The 20,869-nt window shown below is 43.3% G+C and overlaps 4 protein-coding genes across 4 annotated transcripts; 3 read left to right on the forward strand and 1 right to left on the reverse strand.

Moving 5' to 3' along the window:
- Window positions 1–689: 689 nt before the first annotated feature.
- On the reverse strand, window positions 690–3,026 carry LOC311128233 (E3 SUMO-protein ligase ZBED1-like). Its single transcript, XM_084160268.1, has 2 exons — window positions 1,611–3,026; window positions 690–1,456 (listed from the first exon to the last, which is right to left on the reverse strand). Exons 1-2 carry the CDS (start codon window positions 2,789–2,791, stop codon window positions 790–792), a joined length of 1,848 nt encoding a protein of 615 aa, XP_084016394.1. The 5' UTR covers window positions 2,792–3,026; the 3' UTR covers window positions 690–789.
- Window positions 3,027–3,125: 99 nt separating this feature from the next.
- On the forward strand, window positions 3,126–7,033 carry LOC311128234 (surfeit locus protein 2-like). The gene is made up of 6 exons (XM_084160269.1): window positions 3,126–3,345; window positions 3,508–3,659; window positions 3,940–4,043; window positions 5,995–6,174; window positions 6,677–6,792; window positions 6,926–7,033. The coding sequence occupies exons 1-6, from the start codon at window positions 3,268–3,270 to the stop codon at window positions 7,013–7,015; spliced, it is 720 nt and encodes a 239-aa protein (XP_084016395.1). The 5' UTR covers window positions 3,126–3,267; the 3' UTR covers window positions 7,016–7,033.
- Window positions 7,034–8,615: 1,582 nt separating this feature from the next.
- LOC311127374 (uncharacterized protein) lies at window positions 8,616–12,445 on the forward strand. The gene is made up of 2 exons (XM_084159218.1): window positions 8,616–8,728; window positions 9,126–12,445. The coding sequence occupies exon 2, from the start codon at window positions 9,223–9,225 to the stop codon at window positions 11,026–11,028; it is 1,806 nt and encodes a 601-aa protein (XP_084015344.1). The 5' UTR covers window positions 8,616–8,728; window positions 9,126–9,222; the 3' UTR covers window positions 11,029–12,445.
- Window positions 12,446–12,886: 441 nt separating this feature from the next.
- On the forward strand, window positions 12,887–20,522 carry LOC311127376 (surfeit locus protein 4-like). Its single transcript, XM_084159220.1, has 6 exons — window positions 12,887–13,113; window positions 17,259–17,445; window positions 17,913–17,989; window positions 18,147–18,190; window positions 18,852–19,038; window positions 19,323–20,522. Exons 1-6 carry the CDS (start codon window positions 13,066–13,068, stop codon window positions 19,587–19,589), a joined length of 810 nt encoding a protein of 269 aa, XP_084015346.1. The 5' UTR covers window positions 12,887–13,065; the 3' UTR covers window positions 19,590–20,522.
- The last annotated feature ends 347 nt before the right edge of the window (window positions 20,523–20,869 follow it).

Consider the following 20,869-nt stretch of genomic DNA (forward strand, 5'->3'; position numbering starts at 1 on the left):
AAGATAGGCCGAAACTGCTTCTCCCGGATCAGCTAAACTAAACTCATGTGCAGAAACACGTTATTGGGTCTAACTGTCGTCTCGCGCCAAACCGCGCATGTGCAGGCCGTCAATCAAAGGCACAACTTCGATTGTTGTTGGGGTTTTTTTTCAAAAATTAAAACGTGTCAGTTTGTCACTTTTACGAGGTTGGAGTAATAACATGTTCAATTACTTAAGACATTGGCTCGAATATAGATTGTGCCTTTAGATTTCGAGAAAATTAACAACTAAGGAAGATTGTTTTCACTTCTCTCATTGACTTCTCAAACCCAAACCCCGGCCTGGTCTGTTTGGCAAGCGTTCCCGGAAGTATCGCAACGTTGTGCCTCTGGGTTTAGAAACTCTGTGGTACTAGGTCCTATAAATACCCCAGACTGCGCCATACTGTTATTAATGATGGGAAGTTCGGCTCTTTTCTGAGAGCCGGCTCTTTTGACTCGGCTCCCAAAGAAGAGCCGGCTCTTTCGACTCCCGAACGGCTCTTTATTTAGGATCTTTTGTAGCCTATATTTTACCTTAACTTTGAAAAAAAATCATGGTTTATGTGTTGAAAACCCTTTTGCTTTCAGTGTTTTTATGAGAGACCTTATAATGCCTAATTCTGTGCATTTATTCTGTGACAAAACCACTCTTACATTTGTTTATTTCAATTAAACTTTTTTATTGCACAAATTAACAATAAACTTCAAACAAATCCACAGAACAGAATCAAAACCAGAACCAAACTCCAGCAAACAGCATTAGTCCTCAGGGCAGGTTGGCATTCAGGAAGATCAGATGCCTCAGCTTGGATGGGCTGATAGGCCTGATACGATTTCGCCTCTCCGTGAGTATCTGCCCTGTTTTGGAGAAGATTCTCTCAGAAGGAACTGATGTGGCAACAATACATAGTCTCCCCTCCATCACCTTCACCAGGAGTGGAAAGACTGAGGCCTTGGCCTGCCACCAGCTCAGTGGGTCTTCTGCTCTCTGGATGAGGGGCTCCTCAAGGTAGCTCCTCACCTCCATTATAGCATCAGCTGTCGGATTTCTCCTTGAAGCATCTCCTGTAGCTCTGTCATCAAAAAGCCTCCAAACAGCAGAGGTTTGCTGCTCCTCCTCCACTTGGCCCTGTAATGGTGGAGCTGGCTGGCTGCTGGGGGTGCATTTTGCTGCTGCTGCTGCACTAATCCTCTGAAGAGCTTCATCAACAGCTCTACGATCACTGAAGGCAAGTTTTTTAAACCTTGGATCCAATAAGGTAGTTTCTGAAAGGACAGTGTTGTACTCCATCCGCAGAAATTTGCGGTCCATGGCTGAACAAAGAGCTGCAACTAATTCCTTCACTTTCTGCACAGTTACTGTCCATTGGTTCTCGGCTGTCACCAGCTGCAGACCTTTGCAAAGCAGGAGCATTTTCGAGGCTGTGACATAGCTGAAGGAGAGAAAACAGCAACTTTTAGAATTTAGTTTTTTAAAAGTATGTGGCATATTATACGTGATGCATTATACTGTATGTGTTGTGTTTGCAATGTATAATAGTGACTGAATAGTAGTAGAGAAAACAATGCTTCAATGGTTCTAGGTACCTGTCTGCACTTATCTCCACAGTCACCTCCTGGAATGGTTGCAGGACGGCGCAGACCTCTTTCACCAGCTCCCATTCCTCTTGGCTTAATGGCTCAATAGATGCGTTGATGAGGGCCAGGGTGGAGATGATGGCATCTTTTATTTCAAGCATTCGTTTCAACATATCAAATGTTGAGTTCCACCTGGTGGCACACTCTTGTTTGGGCCTCAGTTCAGGAATCCCCATTTGGCGCTGTGTGGACTTTAGCTTCTGTGCTGCTACTGTGCTTTTGTGGAAAAACTCCACAACAGCCTTCACCTTATCCACGGTTGTTTTGATCACCTTCAGAGCATCTCTAACCACCAGGTTTAGTGTATGCGCCAGACATGGGTGATGGGTCCACTTCAAAACTTTTATGGCTTTGGTGATGTTTGCAGCATTATCACTCACACAGCACACCACTTTGTCCTCTACTTGCCACTCTTTTGCCACTCTTAGTAGCTCCACTGCCAAGTTTTCTGCAGTGTGTCTGTCGGTGAACTCGAAGCAGTCCAGAAGGCAAGATGTCATCTTGTAATCTTCAATAAAGTGGCAAGTGACAGACATGAAAGAGCAGGTTGTTCTGGAGGTCCAGCAGTCAGTTGTCAGGCAAACTGATGGAGCTTTTGTCACCCTTTCTTGCCATAATGCACGTTCTGTGTCATATAGTTTTGGGATCATTGTTTGGGAAAGTGTTTTTCTACTGGGTAGAGTGTATGTGGGATTTAGGGCTTTGACAAAGTTTTTCATTCCTTTGTCCTCCACAATGGAAAAGGGTTGAAAATCAGAAGCTACCATTTTAGCCAACTCATCATCAATACTGTGCTGTTTGGCTGGGGTCATCAGTTTAGGTAAAAACTGACTTATTTTGCTTTGAGTTGCAGTAGGAGAGGTTATACTTGCACGCATGGGGATGGCAGTAGACGTTACAGCAGCTGTTGTTCTGGTATGAGACACACCAGGATCAGTAGATGGTGAGCTGGCTTGCCCTCTCTCCTCTAACTGCACTGTAGGATGGACAGTTCTTGTATGTCTATGCAGGTTTGTGGTGGAACCTGCTCTTATAGTGACCTTCGTTTTGCAGTGAAGGCACTCTGCTTTCTTGTTCCCAATATCTTTAAACTGCAGCCAGATGCTGCTTCGCTTTCTAGTGTCACTCATAGTTAAACGACACGACAATGCAAGACGCACACACGCTCCTCAGTCCGCTCTGTCTCTCTCTTCACTTGCAGTGGAGTCAAGTGGTGTGTCTGCCCCGCCCCCTCTCTGTTTACACATCCTTAATTCTCACGTGAATGCCGCATGCTGGTCGCCATGCTGGCCAATCATAACAGACCTCTGTGAAAGTGAAACCTAAGCAGCGAATGGGCAAAAAACTGGGAGCCGGCTCTCACTCGATGCGAGCCGGCTCTTCTGATTCACTACAAAGAGCCGGCTCTCAGAGCCGATGCTTGTGCGCATGACCCATCACTAACTGTTATGAACAATAGGTGCCGCCAGGGCCTATACGTCTTGAGCGGAAGAAATACGCCCGCGTACCCAGGTGGGTCCGAGCACACATGACAGGGGCAGCTAGTAGCTAACGTTAGCTAGCAAAATAAAATAAGAATATTAGTCAGCTATCTAGCTTATCGACCATGGAGGACCTACCTGCAGATATCAAAGCTTTCCTTCTGAATCACCCATTTTTTGAACTTACGGACGACGGCAAAAAGGTGAATTTCCACTGCACCAAACTTATTTTCACAATATCGTATAGTTTAACTTAATTAACGTTGGCAAGCTAGCTAATAATGTTAGGCTGTATATGCGAATGATGTGAACTACATGACATGTATATGACAGCATTTTGTTTCATCCTTTTTTTTTTTCTTTAGATCAAATGCGTCCTCAATGGACATGATTGTCCTTGCAACCTCACAGAGCTCCAGAACTTCACCAAAGGGAAGAAATATCAGAAAATGAGTTCTACTGCAGAGTTCAACTATAGTCAATATGAACCACATGTTGTGCCCAGCTCGAAGCAACCGTAAGTATTGCCCAAGAGTCATACTCTCTCAGTAGTTTACGGTTTAGTGATCGAGGGGGAGCACCTCTTGGCAGATGCCATGATATTGCACCCAAATTCAAGGGGGCTAAACATTCTCCCTATCTCTCTCCAGACCCATCCAGAGTTCTCCAACTGCTGCCACCAATGCTGTGTGGTTATATGACTTCTGTGGTTATCAAGTGCCTGTCTGCCTCAAGTTATGTCCCCACTCTAAACAGTTGTTAGGGTTACTGACCAATTCTGTATGTCTGACCTACAGCAATCATCTCTTCTGCAAGTTGACACTCAGACACATTAATCGCTTGCCACACCACGTCTTACGGCATGTCAATGGGAAGCGGTTCCAAAAAGCGAAGAAGAAATGTCAGTACTTTTTGCCACCCAAAATGTCCTTCCTCCTACCTACACTCAAATGTTAATGCTTCCTTTCCACTCAGTGTTTTTCAACTGATTGTTGATGTGTGTTTTCAGAGGACTTTCGTTCTGCACTTTCAATTTACCAGTGAAGCATCTTTACAATCCATCAGACGTACAGTACCAGTCAAAGGTTTGGACACACCTACTCATTCAAGGGTTTTTCTAGATTTTTTTTTAAAACAATTTTTACATTGTAGAATAATAGTGAAGACATCAAAACTATGAAACAGCACATATGGAATCATGTAGTAACCAAAGAAAGTGTTAAACAAATCAAAATATATTTGAGATTCTTCAAATAGCCACCCTTTGCCTTGATGACAGCTTTGTACACGTCGCATTCTCTCAACCAGCTTCATGAGGGCGGCAGGTAGCTTAGTGGGTAAGAGCATGGTGCCAATAACCGAAAGGTCGCTGGATCTAATCCCCGAGCCGACTAGGTGAAAAATCTGTCGACGTGCCCTTAAGCAAGGCACTTAACCCTAATTGCTCTGGATAAGAGCATCTGCTAAACATTTAAATGAGGTAGTCACCTGGAATGCATTTCAATTAACAGGCGTGCCTTAAGTTAATTTGTGGAATTTATTTCCTTAATGCGTTTGAGCCAATCCGTTGTGTTGTGACGAGGTATACCGACGAGAGCCCTATTTGGTAAAAGACAAAGTCCATATTGTGTCAAGAACAGCTCAAATAAGCAAAGAGAAACGACAGTCCATCATTACTTTAAGACATGAAGGTCAGTCATTACGGAACATTTCAAGAACATTGAAAGTTTCTTCAAGTGCAGTCGCAAAAACCATCAAGCGCTATGATGAAGCTGGCTCATGAGGACCGCCACAGGAATGGAAGACCCAGCGTTACCTCTACTGCAGAGGATGAGTTCATTAGTTACCAGCCTCAGAAATTGCAGCCCAATAAATGCTTCAGAGTTCAAGTAACAAACATCTCAACATCAACTGTTCAGAGGAGACTGTGTGAATCAGGCCTTCGTGGTCGAATTGCTGCAAAGAAACCACTACTAAACGACACCAATAATAAGAAGAGACCTGCTTGGGCCAAGAAACACGAGCAATGGACATTAGACCGGTGGAAATGTGTCCTTTTGGTCTGGAGTCAAAATGTGAGATTTTTGGTTCCAACCGCCGTGTCTTTGTGAGACGCGGCGTGGGTGAACGGATTATCTCCGCATGTGTAGTTCCCACCGTAAAGCATGGAGGTGTTATGGTGTGGGGGTGCTTTGCTGGTGACACTGATTTACTTTGAATTCAAGGCACACTTAACCAGCATGGCTATCCCATCTGGTTTGGACTTAGTGGGGCTATCATTTTTGTTTTTCAACAGGACAATGACCCAACACACCTCTTGGCTGGGTAAGGGCTATTTTACCAAGAAGGAGAGTGATGGAGTGCTGCATCAGTTGACTTGGCCTCCACAATCCCCCGACCTCAACCCAATTGAGATGGTTTGGGATGAGTCGGACGGCAGAGTGAAGGAAAAGCAGCCAACAAGTGCTAAGCATATGTGGGAACTCCTTCAAGACTGTTGGAAAAGCATTCCAGGTTAAGTTAGTTGAGAGAATGCGAAGAGTGTGCAAAGCTGTCATCAAGGGAAAGGGGGGCTATTTGAAGAATCTGAAATATAAAATATATTTTGCTTTAACACTTTTTTTTTTTTTTTTTTTTTGGTTACTACATGATTCCATATGTATTTCATAGTTTTGATGTCTTCACTATTGTTCTACAATGTAAAAATAAAGAAGAACCCCTGAATGAGTAGGTGTGTCCAAACTTTTGACTGGTACTGTATGTCTTTAAAATAGAACAACCTGAAACACCACATAGATGGTTGTTTTCACTGTCACCTGTACAGTTTATGAATTGTCTAATCTCTCCCCTAGATGAAGAGTGTGTACAACAGGGGGTGGAGTACATGCCAGCCTGCCTCCAACAGAAGAAGCCCAGAGATAGAGATGGGGAGAGGGGGCGCAACATCCAGCGGGGGAATGGAGCGTGGGCTCCTGACTCAAGCGACGAGGGTGGCAGCGACTCAGAGGACAGCATGAGTGACCTGTACCCATGTTAGTACCTCAGTCATTTTAATGTGTAAAACAGTCAATTGTGACACTAGCGGTGTCTGAATACACATACTAGCGTACTAAATAGTATGCAAAAAAAATAGATTGAAAGTATGTGAAATTTCAAATTGTACTCCTATTTACATTTTAGTCATTTAGCAGACGCTCTTATCCAGAGCTACTTACAGTTAGTGAGTGCATACATGTAAATGCACGATTGCATTGACTCCTGCCATTCGTTCATTTTGGTATAGCCCATTAATTTATCTGATTATCAGCTGCTGTCAAACACGTGAGTCGAAAAAGACGAGTGAATTCTACTAGATCAAACAGCGAAATTAGTATGCAGTTTAAGTATGTAGTGCTTTAGTATGGGTATTCGGACACAGCTAATGTCTGCTGTGGATGTGCTAGAACATACAGAATGTGGATTCAAGTACATTTGATAAATCTGCTTCCTTGCTGGAAGGTGAAAACTAATGTCTTTCTTTTTCTTTCCCTACAGCCACTTTATTCTCTCTGAAAAAGGAGACGGAACAGGGTATGGAGGCGGAAAAAGATGACATTCAAACTGATGATGAGATGGAGATTGATAAACAGGCGCCACAGAAACGCAAGAAGGTCAGATGGCTTAACCCTCACGGAACTGTTTTTTCCCACCGATATTGTTGAGCAGTCTTTCACACAAACAGGTCTGAAGGTGGTTGTTGAGTTACTGTAATTAGTAACACCGCTCTCTTTGTATCTTCGACAGGTTCAGGCTGGTGGTTTACAGAAGAAGAAATTCAAGAATCATTACTGTAAAATAAAAGGTTTTAAAGACCATGTTAAAAATGGAAAATAAAGGGGAATGCTGCACTTCTCTATTCGCACCTTGAATTTGTGATATGCTCTCATCCTGTCGGGTGTTGCTAAGTACAGTTGAAGTCAGAAGTGTACATACACTTAGGTTGGAGTCATTAACTCGTTTTTCAACCATTCCACAAACTTCTTAACAAACTAGTTTTGGCAAGTCGGTTAGGACATCTACTTTGCATGACACAAGTAATTTTTCCAACAATTGTTTACAGACCGATTATTTCAGAAGATGCTGGAGGAAACGGGTACAAAAGTATCTATATCCACAGTAAAATTAGTGCTATATCGACATAACATGAAAGGCTGCTCAGCAAGGAAGAAGCCACTGCTCCCCCCAAAAATAGAACCGTTTGGCCATAATGACCATCGTTATATTTGGAAGAAAAAGGGGGTGCTTGCAAGAGGAAGAACACCATCCCAACCGTGAAGCACGGGGGTGGCAGCATCATGCTGTGGGGGTGCTTCGTTGCAGGAGGGACTGGCGCACTTCACAAAATAGATGGCATCATGAGGAAGGAAAATTATATGGATATATTGAAGCAACATCTCAAGACCTCAATCAGGAAGTTAAAGCTTGGTCAAAAATGGGTCTTCCAAATGGACAATGACCCCAAGCATACTTCCAAAGTTGTGGCAAAATGGCTTAAGGACAACAAAGTCAAGGTATAGGAGTGGCCATCCCAAAACCCTGACCTCAATCCTATAGAAAATGTGTGGGCAGAACTGAACAAGCATGTGCAAGCAAGGAGGCCTACAAACCTGACTCAGTTACACCAGCTCTGTCAGGAGCAATGGGCCAAAATTCACCCAACTTATTGAGGAAGGCTACCCAAAATGTTTGACCCAAGTTAAACAATTTAAAGGGAATGCTACCAAATACTAATTGAGTGCATGTAAATGTCTGACCTACTGGGAATGTGGTGAAAGAAATAAAAAGCTTAAATAATTATCTCTACTATTATTCTGACATTTCACATTCTTAAAATAAAGTGGTGATCCTAACTGACCTAAGACAGGGCATTTTTACTAGGATTAAATGTCAGGAATTGTGAAAAACTGAGTTTAAATGTATTTGGCTAAGGTGGAAATAAACTATCGACTTCAACTGTAGATGCAAACATAAGGCTTCTCCTAGCAGCTAATTATACATTTTTCTGTCCAATCTTGAGCAAGAGTTGACAGATAACACTACTTCTATAATGTTCCACACAAAAGCATTTTCCAGTCTTGACGTGGATTCTGCTAATGCCCAGCACCAAATGTACATCTTACAGATCCTCTTATCCAGAGCGATTTACAGTAGTGAGTGCTTACATTTTTCATACTTTTTTTTCTTCCATACTGGTCCCCCGTGGGAATCGAACCCACAACCCTATGTAGTCCTATATAGCATCTCAACTACAGGATTCGATGTTCATAATATAGCTCCAATTATGAAAACGTCCCAAATGTACTCACTTTACCATAGAAGATTGTGGAAACGTTTGATAACTGCCAGCTGAGGTATTTGACTAACTGATTGAGAGAACGCGCAAACTTTGGATCTTGTTGTTACTACAAGATCTTTGCTCTTTAGCTTCTGTCGCACAGCGTATGACGTAGGAACAACTGAGGAGACATCTCTCCACATGTCCTGTGTATCTTTGCAGATAATAATTTCGAGTAAATAACAAAGCAACCCTTAACAGATTCGATCGGGGTAAGTGTGCATTTATTTGTGTAGCATATGGTTTCAAATATTCATAGCTACGTTTTCAATGCATGCTTCTTTACCTTCTAGCTAGCTTCCTTGGCTGGCCTCCGCAACGTCAACAAACAAATGGGAGAGGGAACACACAAAGACGACCGTTTAATGCCAATTGTATTCTCACACTGCCTAGTCTAAGTGATGTTTTTTACGTTTTGAAATATTCATCAATTTCTTAATCTTCGTGCTTTTTCTTTGCGGTGATGGACTCGCCTCATAGCCAGCCGTAGCTTTATGTCAGCTAACTTTACTCACCAAGCTAGCTAATCGTAAAAAATATATGCGTGCAATGATGATACATGTTGATGACTTATGTTGGTCTCATATGGCTATTTATTCCTTGTTACAGGGGAACAAACAATATCAGCCCCACAAATTATCTCCTAAACTGAGAACATTGCCGGGACGCTTCTTTGGGTCCTTGCTCTCCTCAACAGCTGTTTGCTATGGCAACTTCATCTCCAAGGTTCACGTGGTGTGACTGTCGCAAACACAAGATTCCTGTCAAAGACACCCATGAGCTGTGCCTGCACTGTCTGGGGATCCAGCATGCCAAGGAGGCTGTGCTGGAGTATGGCAAATGCCCCCATTGCGCCAAGATGGACTGGAGCTCTTGCATCAACCGCCTCACCAAAGTTCAGGAGATAATGCACCGTGAGAGCCAGCAGAGGAAGCACGAGGCAGCACAGTCTGAAGTTCAACCCAAGCCTGAGACCACCTCAGCTCCCATCAAGGAACCAAAACCAGAAGAAGATCCAGTCCCCACCCTGCCCCCACCTCGGCTCTCTGCTTCCACAGCGGCCCATTCGTCCACCATGCCAGTGTTGTTCACCATCCTCTCCCCACCCCCAGCCCAGGCAGGGGCCAATTCGAGCATCCCAAAAGGCACTTTCCTCTCACAACTTGCTATTCAGCAGTCCGCTGACTCCACCCCGTTCATGAGCCAATCAGGTTCCCACATGCTGACCTCCAGCTCCTGTAAACGACACGGTTTCTCATCGTGCTGCTCCAAACGCTCCAAACGAAGCCGCGGTAGCCACAGGCGGAGACGCTCTCCCTCCTCCTCTTCCTCTTCCGACTGGACCTCTGATGAAGATGACTCCTCCCCCTCTGGAAAGGCAAGGAGGTCTCAGAGGGAGTCGCGGCAAGCTGTCCGGTCAGAGAGGAGGCACGGGGAGCTGGTGGATGTGGTTCAACAGGCTGTCCAGCTACAGTGGGCTGTTCTGGAGAAGCGCATTGAGGCTCTGGAGAGGAGAGGTGCTGAGGCTGTTGTGTTGTTCCCCACTCCAGCCCAAACTATAGATCTTCACGCCTCCATCCCTCAGGCATCCACCTCGTCTCAGGAGGGCGACCAGAGAGAGTTATCCTGCCCTGTCAGCGAGCAGCTGGTGACGGAATCTATCTCCGGGACCATTGTGAAGCAGGAAGAGGATCCTTCCTCCATCTCGTTTGCTTTGAGACCTCTCAGTGATGGAGACCGGGAAGGGGAGGATGCCACTCAGTCAACTGAGGGTCCTATCTCCAAACAGGACTTACTGGAAGCTATGGAGCTTCAGGGCCTCATAGCACGAGCTGCCAAGTATCTTGGCATAAACTTTCCCAGCACACTAACCAGCCCCAGCCCACCAGACCCCACAATGGTGCCAGAGTTTGAGGACCTGGTCCAGAGCTCTTGGCCAAACCCTGCCAGCTCGAAGCCGTACAGGGAGCTGTTCTCTAAGATGTACAGGCTTCACGACTGCCAGTCTCCAGCCTACGACCAGATGCCCCAGGTCAACTGCTTCATGTCGGCCATCTTCCAGGCGGTGAAGCCCACAGAGAACAAGGAGGCGCCGGTGCCAGCTGAGCGTTGGCGTTTCACTGAGACTCTAGTAGAGAGGATGTACCAGACTGCTGGCATGCTTGCCAAGACGGCCAACTACCTGCGCTACCTATCAGACTACCAGAGGAGTCTTCTGCTGGAGATCACTGAGGATCGTCCAGCCCAGCGTTTTGTGGCGGCCCTTAACGAGCTGAAGCTCATTGGCCAGTTCACCCTCCAGCTGTCCTCCCACCAGGCTGAACTGTCTGGAAGGGTCATGGCTGCTTCTGTAGCCATCCGAAGACAGGTCTGGATGGCTAAGACCAACTACACAGACTCTTTGAAAGCCACTGTGGCTGACCTTCCATTTGTGGTCAGTCACACCTTTGGGGTCAGCTCAGCCTCAGGCCCTAGCTCGACTGGAACAGTATGCAAACAGGAACCGTTGTAAAGGCTACATTTGTTACATGTACAGAAAGTGTGAGAAGTATGAACTTTTACATGTGCTGAATAGGGTTGAGACCACTAAATGGTTCACTTGTAGACATGTAAATAGGGAAATATTCTCTATAGTCTTATTGCACTCCAGTTCAATATACCTTTGATAGAATGTTTTTTTTATCAAGGAATTTTGCAACTGTTTTTGAACAGTAGCGTAGTATCTGTATCTTGACTGCATTACAGTACTTTTGACTGCCTGTTCGGTAAACTTCTTCAGAGGTTATGTTGAAAAGTATGTTTCTTGTTCAATATGAGACTTATAGTGCCTTCAGAAAGTATTCACACCGCTTGACACATTTTGTGTTACAGCCTGAATTTAAAATGGATTACATTGAGATTTTGTGTCACTGGCCTACACACAATATCCCATAATGTCAAAGTGGAATTGTTGTACTTTTATTTTTTTACAAATTCATAAAAAATGAAAGCTGAAATGTCTTGAGTCAATAAGTATTCAACCCCTTAGTTATGGCAACCCTAAATAAGTTCAGGAGTAATAAGTTGCATGGATTCACTTTGTGTGTAATAATAGTGTTTAACATTAGTTTTGAATGACTACCTCATCTCTGTACCCCACACAAACAATTATCTGTAAGGTCCCTCAGTCGAGCAGTACATTTCAAACACAGATTTAACCATAAAGACCAGGGAGGTTTTCCAATGCCTCGCAAAGAAGGGCACCTCTTGGTAGATGGGTAAAAAAAAGAAAAGCAGACGTTGAATACCGCTTTGAGCATGGTGAAGTTATTAATTACACTTTGGATGGTGTATCAATACACCCAGTCACTACAAAGATACAGGCGTCCTTCCAAACTCAGTTGCCGGAGAGGAAGGAACCGCTCAGGGATTTCACCGTGAGGCCAATGTTGACTTTAAAACAGTTACAGAGTTTAATGGCTGTGATAGGAGAAAACTGAGGATGGATCAACAACATTGTAGTTACTCCTCAATACTAAGCTAATTGACAGAGTGAAAAGAAAGCCTGTACAGAATAAAAATATTCCAAAACATGCATCCTGTTTGCAACAAGGCACTAAAGTAATACTGCAAAAAAATGTGGCAAAGCAATTTACTTTTTGTCCTGAATACAAAGTGTTATTTTTCATGATTTGTTTTAAACACATTTTAGAATTTTTCTTCCACTTTGACAATAGAGTATTTTGTGTAAATCGTTGATAAAATCAGACAATTAAATCCATTTTAATCCCACTTTTTAACACAACAAAATGTGGAAAAAGTAAAGAGGTGTAAATACTTTATGAAGGCACTGTATGATAGATATCATTCATTACTTTTCTGTCCACTACCTCACTCCTGCAGAAATTCTGTGATTGCATAAACAGTATAATAAAAGTGCACCAATATTCTCCTCTGGTTTTGTATTTATTGTGAAAATAGTCAATATTTTGTTACTGTTGAATAGTAAAATGTCACCTCATCTTTCTCATAGAGCATAACAAATAAATGTCTGTAGCATGCCAGTATTGAGTCACGTTGAAGATTGTTTACATGTAGGTGTTTTTTGTCATGCTGCTTGATACACTACAGTAGGCAATATTTATAATCTCAATTTAAAATGTTCTCAGCTATAAGTGTTTACATGAGCAAACCTATAAACATGGCAAAATGACGAACCCCCTCGATCAGTATACGTGGCATACAGCGCTCTGTAGACCAATGCTGCGTTCCAGTACTAGTCGGAACTAAGAAACTCAGTCATTTTCGACTTGCTAACTGGTTGAACGCGGCGCGTGTATAACTACAACCACGTAGTAAATAGGGCAATTCAGAGATTCCTAGTTCCGACTAGGACATGAACGCTGCAAAACTAGGGGCTATAGTCGCAACGCGAAGCATTGTGGGGCAGAGGCGCCTATGAGACAGGCAAGAATTGCTGAAGTAAATATCGGAGGCAGAGGAGTGCTACATTAGCTAATATTACCTTCACATTGATAACGTATAGCACTAAGCCTCAGTATCGTTAGACATGGGGCAGGAGGAGCTCATGAGTCAAGCCGAAGATGTGGCGGACCAGGTAACTTCCTTGTTTCTCAGGCTACAGTTAGTTGTTAGCTAGCTAGCTAATGGTACCTTACAGTCAGATTCAAAGGAAAAGCAGGTTCTAAAGTAACAGTACCTAGCGAGCAAGCCACAGCTGCTTGAGTGAGGGACTCGTTATAGCTTGCTGGCTAATATTACTTGCACAGCTAGCTATCTACACGCATTATGTGCTGCTATTGTAACACCTAGCGACATGGTTTGTCAACTAACGTTATCAAACGTTAGCTAGTATCATGTAGCTAATAGCTAATGACTGCAGCAATAATAAAGTGCACAAATGATTGTGCACTTGTGCTTCTTCTACTTGTAGCCAGAGCCATAAATACATGGTTCTGGTTGTACTGTTAGCTATCTAGTTGCCGGCCTGCAAATATTAAAAATCATAATGTCCGGTTAGCTAATGGAACTCTGGCCACACAGTAAGAAACGATAGTTGACGTTAAGTTACCAAGCAAACTAACGTTAGTTGACTGTACTGTAAGTTACCTAGTTGATAAATCTTGTACTGTATTGCTAATTCTGGTGGCCTTCCAAACTAATTGGTCAATCAGTGGCAGTGTCTCATAAATGAATCCCACACTGCAAAATGTGTGTTTGTAAACCTGGACGCCATAGGTTTTATGGCAAGTCATGTCCTATTTAGTCCTATTTAGTATTAATCACATTCCCATTGTGAAATGGTACTGTGATTGCCCAATAATGTGTTGGGCTTACATTGCCAACAACAACATGATGGGCTTTGCAGCTTACATCTTGTGGCCTGGGCCTGTTACATGTGGTTGGTTCTATTTAAAAAGTATCTTCACCTTTATTTAACCAGGAAGGCCAGTTGAGAACAAGTTCTCATTTACAACTGTGACCTGGCCAAGATAAAGCAAAGCAGTGCGATTTTAAAAACAACAACAACACAGAGTTACATATGGGATAAACAAAAACGTACAGTCAATAACACAATAGAAAAATTGAAAATCTATATACAGTGTGTGCAAATGTAGTAAGTTATGGAGGTAAGGCAATAAATAGGCCATAGTGCAAAATAATTACAATTTAGTATTAACACTGGAGTGATAGATGTGCAGAAGATGATGTGCAAATAGAGATACTGGGGTGTAAATTAGTAAAATAAATAACAATATGGGGATGAGGTAGTTGGGTGGGTTGATTACAGATGGGCTGTGTACAGGTGCAGTGATCGGTAAGCTGCTCTGACAACTGATGCTTAAAGTTAGTGAGGGAGATAAGAGGCTCCAGCTTCAGAGATTTTTGCAGTTGGTTCCAGTCAATTGTTTACATGTGGTTGGTTCTATTGAATTGTTTACATGTGGTTGGTTCTATTGAATTGTTCCATCTTTTTTTAGCTGAAATGCAAAGAACTGTGCACATTCTGACATACCCCCCCCCCCCCCCCCCCACCAACCACCACACTCACTTCTTATAATGGTGTGTGTGTTGTGTAATGTATAAGTCAGAAAATTTGAACATTATGTTCTTGTATGCCCCTACAGTAGGTCTAGCTTCTTGTCCTGTGGATAAAATTGCATTCCCCTTCAAATGCTCTGGTCTATAAGGGGACAGTGTCAATAACCCCATAGTTCAGGTTACATGTATAAGTGTTACCCAGTATGAAGATTACATAGGAAGTCATATAATGCAAGCCCTCTATTTCCTTCGATAGGAAGTTACAATATTTCAAATCGCTCTAGCCTATAGCCTAGCTCTATCCATGTGAGCTTTTTCTGTTTGCTAGGCCTGTTTTTCTTTACACAGTTGACATACCCTAAGAATTATAAATTATAATACAATAGGATCTCTATGGGTGTAACCTAGTCTTGCTACTTTTGTGAAAACTTTATTGAATTAGCACCAGCTAATACCACATTTTTGGTTTACCCCCAGGTATATGACATGCCCAAGTCCGCTGTCCACCCCTTTTGGCATTTAAGCATTGCTGTAAAATAGCCTAAATCTCGAAATGTACACCTCTTAAATTGCTGTGCCATGAAACATGGCTTAAGGTAGGCCTGCCCTACACTTTCAAAGGCACATTTTAACAAGGCAGCACTTCACTAATAAGCTCTAAGAGAACAGTTCTAGTCTAATGTAGGCTACTCCACTATGCTCCATATCTAGGCTGTCACAACTCCTCTGATTGGCTGCTATGCCCTCATGTGCCTCTATGAATGGGCAAGTTTGTTTTTCATGGCTCGGTGCCCCGGGTGGGCAGATTCTGTACATTTTAGACCTTTCCATTGGTCCTTAAGTGAAATCTCCACCCACCCGGGGCACCGGGCCATGCAAAACGAACTCGCCCACTGACATGTGGGAGTTGTTGAACTGTGATAGGCCACCAAGACCAGGCAGTGCTGATGTGGACTGTATGGTGGGAGGGGTTGTGGGATGATTACTGTTCTTCTGCTGTACTTTAGTAGGTAGAAGATGATCAGTTCCAATGTATTGGAGGGAAGCCAACATAATGGAGGTTTAGTGAATGTAGGGCAGTTGCTTTTTGTTGCAGTCTAAGTGAGCAGGGGTTAATTTCACACATAGTGGTCGCAAGGGCCAATAACCTGACACAGGATATTTGGATTAGCAGAATTGAAAGAAGTTTGTAGCCTAGTACTTTACTACTTTGAGACTGACACGAAGCAGGGTGCTTTTCTATAAGAGGCTGTTATAGTCCAACTTACCAATAAATATCCCCTCTTCTTACCCCACCCCATTCCCTGCTGAAATACCACCAGCTGTCCAACGCTCTTGTCTATTGTCCCATATTGCTTCTGGAATGCCCTTGCATGTAATCTCCCATAGGTTTTCAGTATATTTATTTCCATGTCCCCAATCAGGGAAAGCCAGAATGAGGATTCGCGCTCAGGCTAGAATTAATGGTGGCCGGTGCATAGGAGAAAAAAATATCTATAGAGTTCAAAAAGGTACTCAAACCATGAAAAGGAATAACCCAATGAAGTCGAGACAAAAAAATTATATACTTAATTTAATCCATGCTCGAAATAATACAAAGGGTAAAGGTCAAAGGTGCTATACAGTGCATTCGGAAAGTATTCAGACCCCTTTTTCCACATTTTGTTACGTTACAGCCTTATTCTACAATGGATAAAATACAATTCTCATCAATCTACACAAAATACCCCATAATGGCAAAGCAAATTTATTAAAAATATAGAACAGAAATGAGAAACATTAGTTAGTTAGCATTTCTCCTTTGCCAAGATAATCCATCCACATGACAGGTGTGGCATATCAAGAAGCTGATTAAACAGCATGATCATTACACAGGTGCACCTTGGGCTGGGGATAAAGGGCCTCTCTAAAATGTGCAGTTTTGTCACACAACACAATGCCACAGATGTCTCAAGATTTGAGGGAGCGTGCAATTGGCATGCTGACTGCAGGAATGTCCACCAGAGCTGTTGCCAGATAATTGAACGTTCATTTCTCTACCATAAGCCGCATCCAACGTCATTTTAGAGAATTTGGCAGTACGTCTAACCTGCCTCACAACCGCAGACCACACCAGCCCAGGACACTTGTCATGTGGGCGAGCGGTTTGTAGATGTCAACATTGTGAACAGAGTGCCCCATGGTGGGGTTATGGTATGGGCAGGCATAAGCTACGGACAACAAACACAATTGCATTTTATTGATGGCAATTTGAATGCACAGAAATACGTGATGAAATCTGGAGGCCCATTGTGAGGCCTACTTATTTTAAGGTATCTGTGACCCAGTCATGTGAAATTCATAGATTAGGGCCTAATGAATTTATTTCAATTGACTGATTTTGAACTGTAACTCAACAAAATCTTTGAAATTGTTGCATGTTGCGTTAATATTTTTGGTCATTATAGATGGATACAATACTCAGTACAAAGCTCAGAGAGGGCGGGGCAGGGGGACGGCTGGTGCGTCTACACAACATTACAAAAAATATGCAAGGTCCAATTCCTCATTTAGACCTTGGGGGTGTAGAGTTTTTAAATAGAACATCCATGTCCTTATTCACCCTGTTTTACTGTCAATGCTAGTACCTGCTGTAATGTCCTTGTACTGTATCCCAAATGTAGGCCTAAATGGCCCTTTCTCGCTCTCTCTCTCTCCCAGTTCTTGCGGGTCACGAAGCAGTACCTGCCTCACCTGGCTCGGCTGTGTCTAATCAGCACCTTTCTGGAGGACGGCATACGCATGTGGTTCCAGTGGAATGAACAGAAGGAGTACATCGAGGCCACGTGGGGCTGCGGTTACTTCCTGGCCACCTGCTTCGTGCTGCTCAACCTCACAGGACAGCTCGGTGAGCAAGGCTGGGATCAGCAGCCCGTTTGTCATCAATGTAAAGATAGAACAATCTGCATGGGTCCATCCATGCATGGATTGAAAAAGCCTGCTCATGAAGTCTCTCAAGTGCCTTTTAGCCTAGGAGTATGAAAAATGTGTGCACTCGCTAAATGTAAGTCGCTCTGGATAAGAGCGTCTGCTAAATTACTCAAATGTGAAAAATGAGTAAGGTTAATCTGTGTTTGTGCCAAAGCCCCACGATGTGTTGTCATTCATTTACTATTGGCTAATTTGAATCGGTAGTGTGGTGTGGGCCGTGAATGATGACCCATACTGTGTTTGAAGGCTGGGGAAATATACAGGGGTTGAAATAAGTGGGAATGCCACCCCTTTTGGGGAAGATGGGGTATAGACCGTTGTGCCGGTTCAATTGGATGAATTTCTGCAATCCTAACTGTCCGTGATTTTTTTTCGCTCCAACAGGTGGCTGTGTCCTTATCCTCAGTAGACATTTTGTACAGTATGCCTGCTTTGGATTATTTGGAATCATAGCTTTACAGGTGAGGAAATGTATAATCTATTGGTATTGCATTTCATGCAGCCTTCTGTGATTTTTGGGCTGACAGAACTCAAATGGTTTACAGCCTAACGATAGCTATGTTCATGAATTTCTGGCTGTGTAATATTTCATGCTGAATTTGTTTTTATTTTCTCTAGACGGTTGCATACAGTATTTTATGGGATATAAAATTTCTGATGAGGTAGGTCTCCCATTAAGTTTATGAATATGTTTACATATTAAATTGAAAATGTACAATTGACTTAAGTCTCTCTTCCATTACTTTACCAATTACACTCACCAGCCAGTTTATTAGGTACAGGGTTAGGGTTTAATACTGTGTCGGACCCCTATTTGCCTCTAGAACAGCCTGAATTCTTCGGGGCATGGATTTTACAAGTCGGAAACGTTCCACAGGGATGTTGGTCCATACTAAAGCGATGGCATCACGCAGTTGCTGCAGATTGCAGTTGCTGCAGATTGGACGGCGGTACACCACCGCCACCAGCCTGTACCGTTGAAACCAGGCAAGCTGGCTCCATGGACTCATGCTGCTTACGCCAAATCCTGACTCTGCCATCAGCATGATGCAACAGGAACCGGGATTCGTTGGACCACGCAATGTTTTTTCACTCCTCAATTCTCCAGTGTTGGTGATCAGCGTGCCCACTGGAGCTGCTTCTTGTTGTTTTTAGCTTATTGGAGTGTACCTAATAAACTTGCCAGTGAGTGTATATGACAGTGTTTTAAAACCTTGGGTACATTTTCCTGTCTGTCTGTCCCACTAATTCTATACTCCTATATGTTGGAACTATGTATCCTCTTACGCCCTGTCCTCTCCTTCCCTCGCTCTCCTCTCTCAGGAACCTTGCCCTGGGCGGTGGACTCCTGCTGTTACTAGCGGAGTCGCGTTCAGAAGGGAAGAGCATGTTCGCTGGCGTCCCCTCCATGGGAGAGAGCTCGCCAAAGCAGTACATGCAGCTGGGAGGGAGAGTCCTGCTGGTGCTCATGTTCATGACCCTGCTGCACTTTGACCCCAGCTTCTTCTCGGTGAGTAGACCACACCACCCTGCCTCTATAGTGCCACTCAGGCGGGACTATAGTTAAAGAGGCGAAAAAGCAGTATTATGCATTTTCTCATAAGTATGCAGAGATCAAACTGAGTTTGCATTTGGGGTGTTTTTTGAAGATTATGCACTGTTCTCTCTGTCAAATATCGAAATACCAAACAAGACTAAGTGCTGTATTCATTTAGACAGGTTCTGATGCAACTGTTGTACAGTAGCATTGGTGGTTCAGACTCCTAACCCATGTGTCCCTCTCCACTCACCCAGATCCTCCAGAACATGGTGGGCACGGCCCTCATCATCCTGGTAGCCATCGGCTTCAAGACCAAGCTGGCAGCCCTGACCCTGGTAATATGGCTGCTGGCCATCAACGTCTACTTCAACGCCTTCTGGGCGGTGCCCGCCTACAAGCCCATGCACGACTTCCTCAAGTACGACTTCTTCCAGACCACGTCCGTCATCGGAGGGCTGCTGTTGGTCGTAGCACTGGGGCCCGGCGGGGTGTCCATGGATGAGAAGAAGAAGGAGTGGTAGGAAGAGGGGGATACACACTTTTCTGGCCTACCACTTCCACAGCAACCTCCCCTCCGCCACTCTCTCTCTTCTTTTCTTTATTTCACATTTTGTTTTTCAGCTGCTGTTTTGAGTTCAATACGGTTGATACTGGATTTTTTTTTATACCTATTTATGGCCCCTTTATTTTGAGGCAAGAAAAACCCCCAGCTGATTTTGAATAAATTGTCAAAGTGCAAGGAAACTAATTCATGAGTTACAGGTGGAGTTTTAAAAAGTTCTGTGTTGCAGACGGTATGAATATCACAATGTATTTATGGATGCTACCATAACCTTTCAGAAATAACCAGTTTTTTGTGAATAGCCAAGAAACCAGTGAAGTGGTAAAGGTGTATCATCAGTTTGATTGAATATGAAAACACCAATATTTTCCTGCTTGGATGTTGGACTATCTGTGACTTGCTCATCATATCAATCCTGTGACCGCAGGCACTGAATACGATACGATTCTCCCTCACTCTAGGTTGCCATCTTCCCCTCTGGATGATTTGCTGGGGATGTGTACATTGTATACTACTATTCAAAATGGTGGATTGAAGTGTGCTTGATTTAATGTTGAAACACAATTGCTACCACCTGAAATCTTTTTGGGCACTTTTACTGTATGTCTTGCGCAAATGCCTAGTAAAAACTAGTAACTGTATTTTAACAAGGCAATAGGGGGAGCTCAACATTTTGTAAAACACCATATTCTACAATCTAGAGAAGCAAGCAGAAGTGGACAGTCAGTGATCACCCAGACTTTGTATTTGCTCATGTTTTTGCTCTATACTGTTTAAGAAAAGAGAAATATTAAGTATTGATTTTCAGAAGTTTATATTGTATTTTTGAGTATTTGTTTTGTTTTTCCGAGATCATGGCATAGAAATAAAAATAAATCTATTTGCTCTGTCATCTTGATCTCAAAATGGGCCTTTTATTTTATCTGTGTTTTTATAATTTAGATGTATTTATTAGTTTTAATTAATTAGTCCAGGGTTTCTTAAACTATGGTTTGGGACCCAGAGTGGGCCGTGAGCGGTGGGTCGCGCATGAGTAAACATTTTATAATCGCACACTATTTCTTCTTAATTTGGGTCGTTCGAGGACAGTCAATTTGTCATTTGGTTCTCTAGTTGAAAAAGTTTAAGAACCTCTGAATTAGTTTATTAATCTCTGGCTAAACTCACAACCAGGGTGGGACTTCTTCCTTTTATGCTGCGCCCATTTGTTGACCCTCCAAAGGCAAAGTCGCGTTTTCA

This window comes from Coregonus lavaretus, assembly GCF_964263955.1.
Source record: "Coregonus lavaretus genome assembly, chromosome: 4".
In the NCBI taxonomy this organism is placed as follows: domain Eukaryota; kingdom Metazoa; phylum Chordata; class Actinopteri; order Salmoniformes; family Salmonidae; genus Coregonus; species Coregonus lavaretus.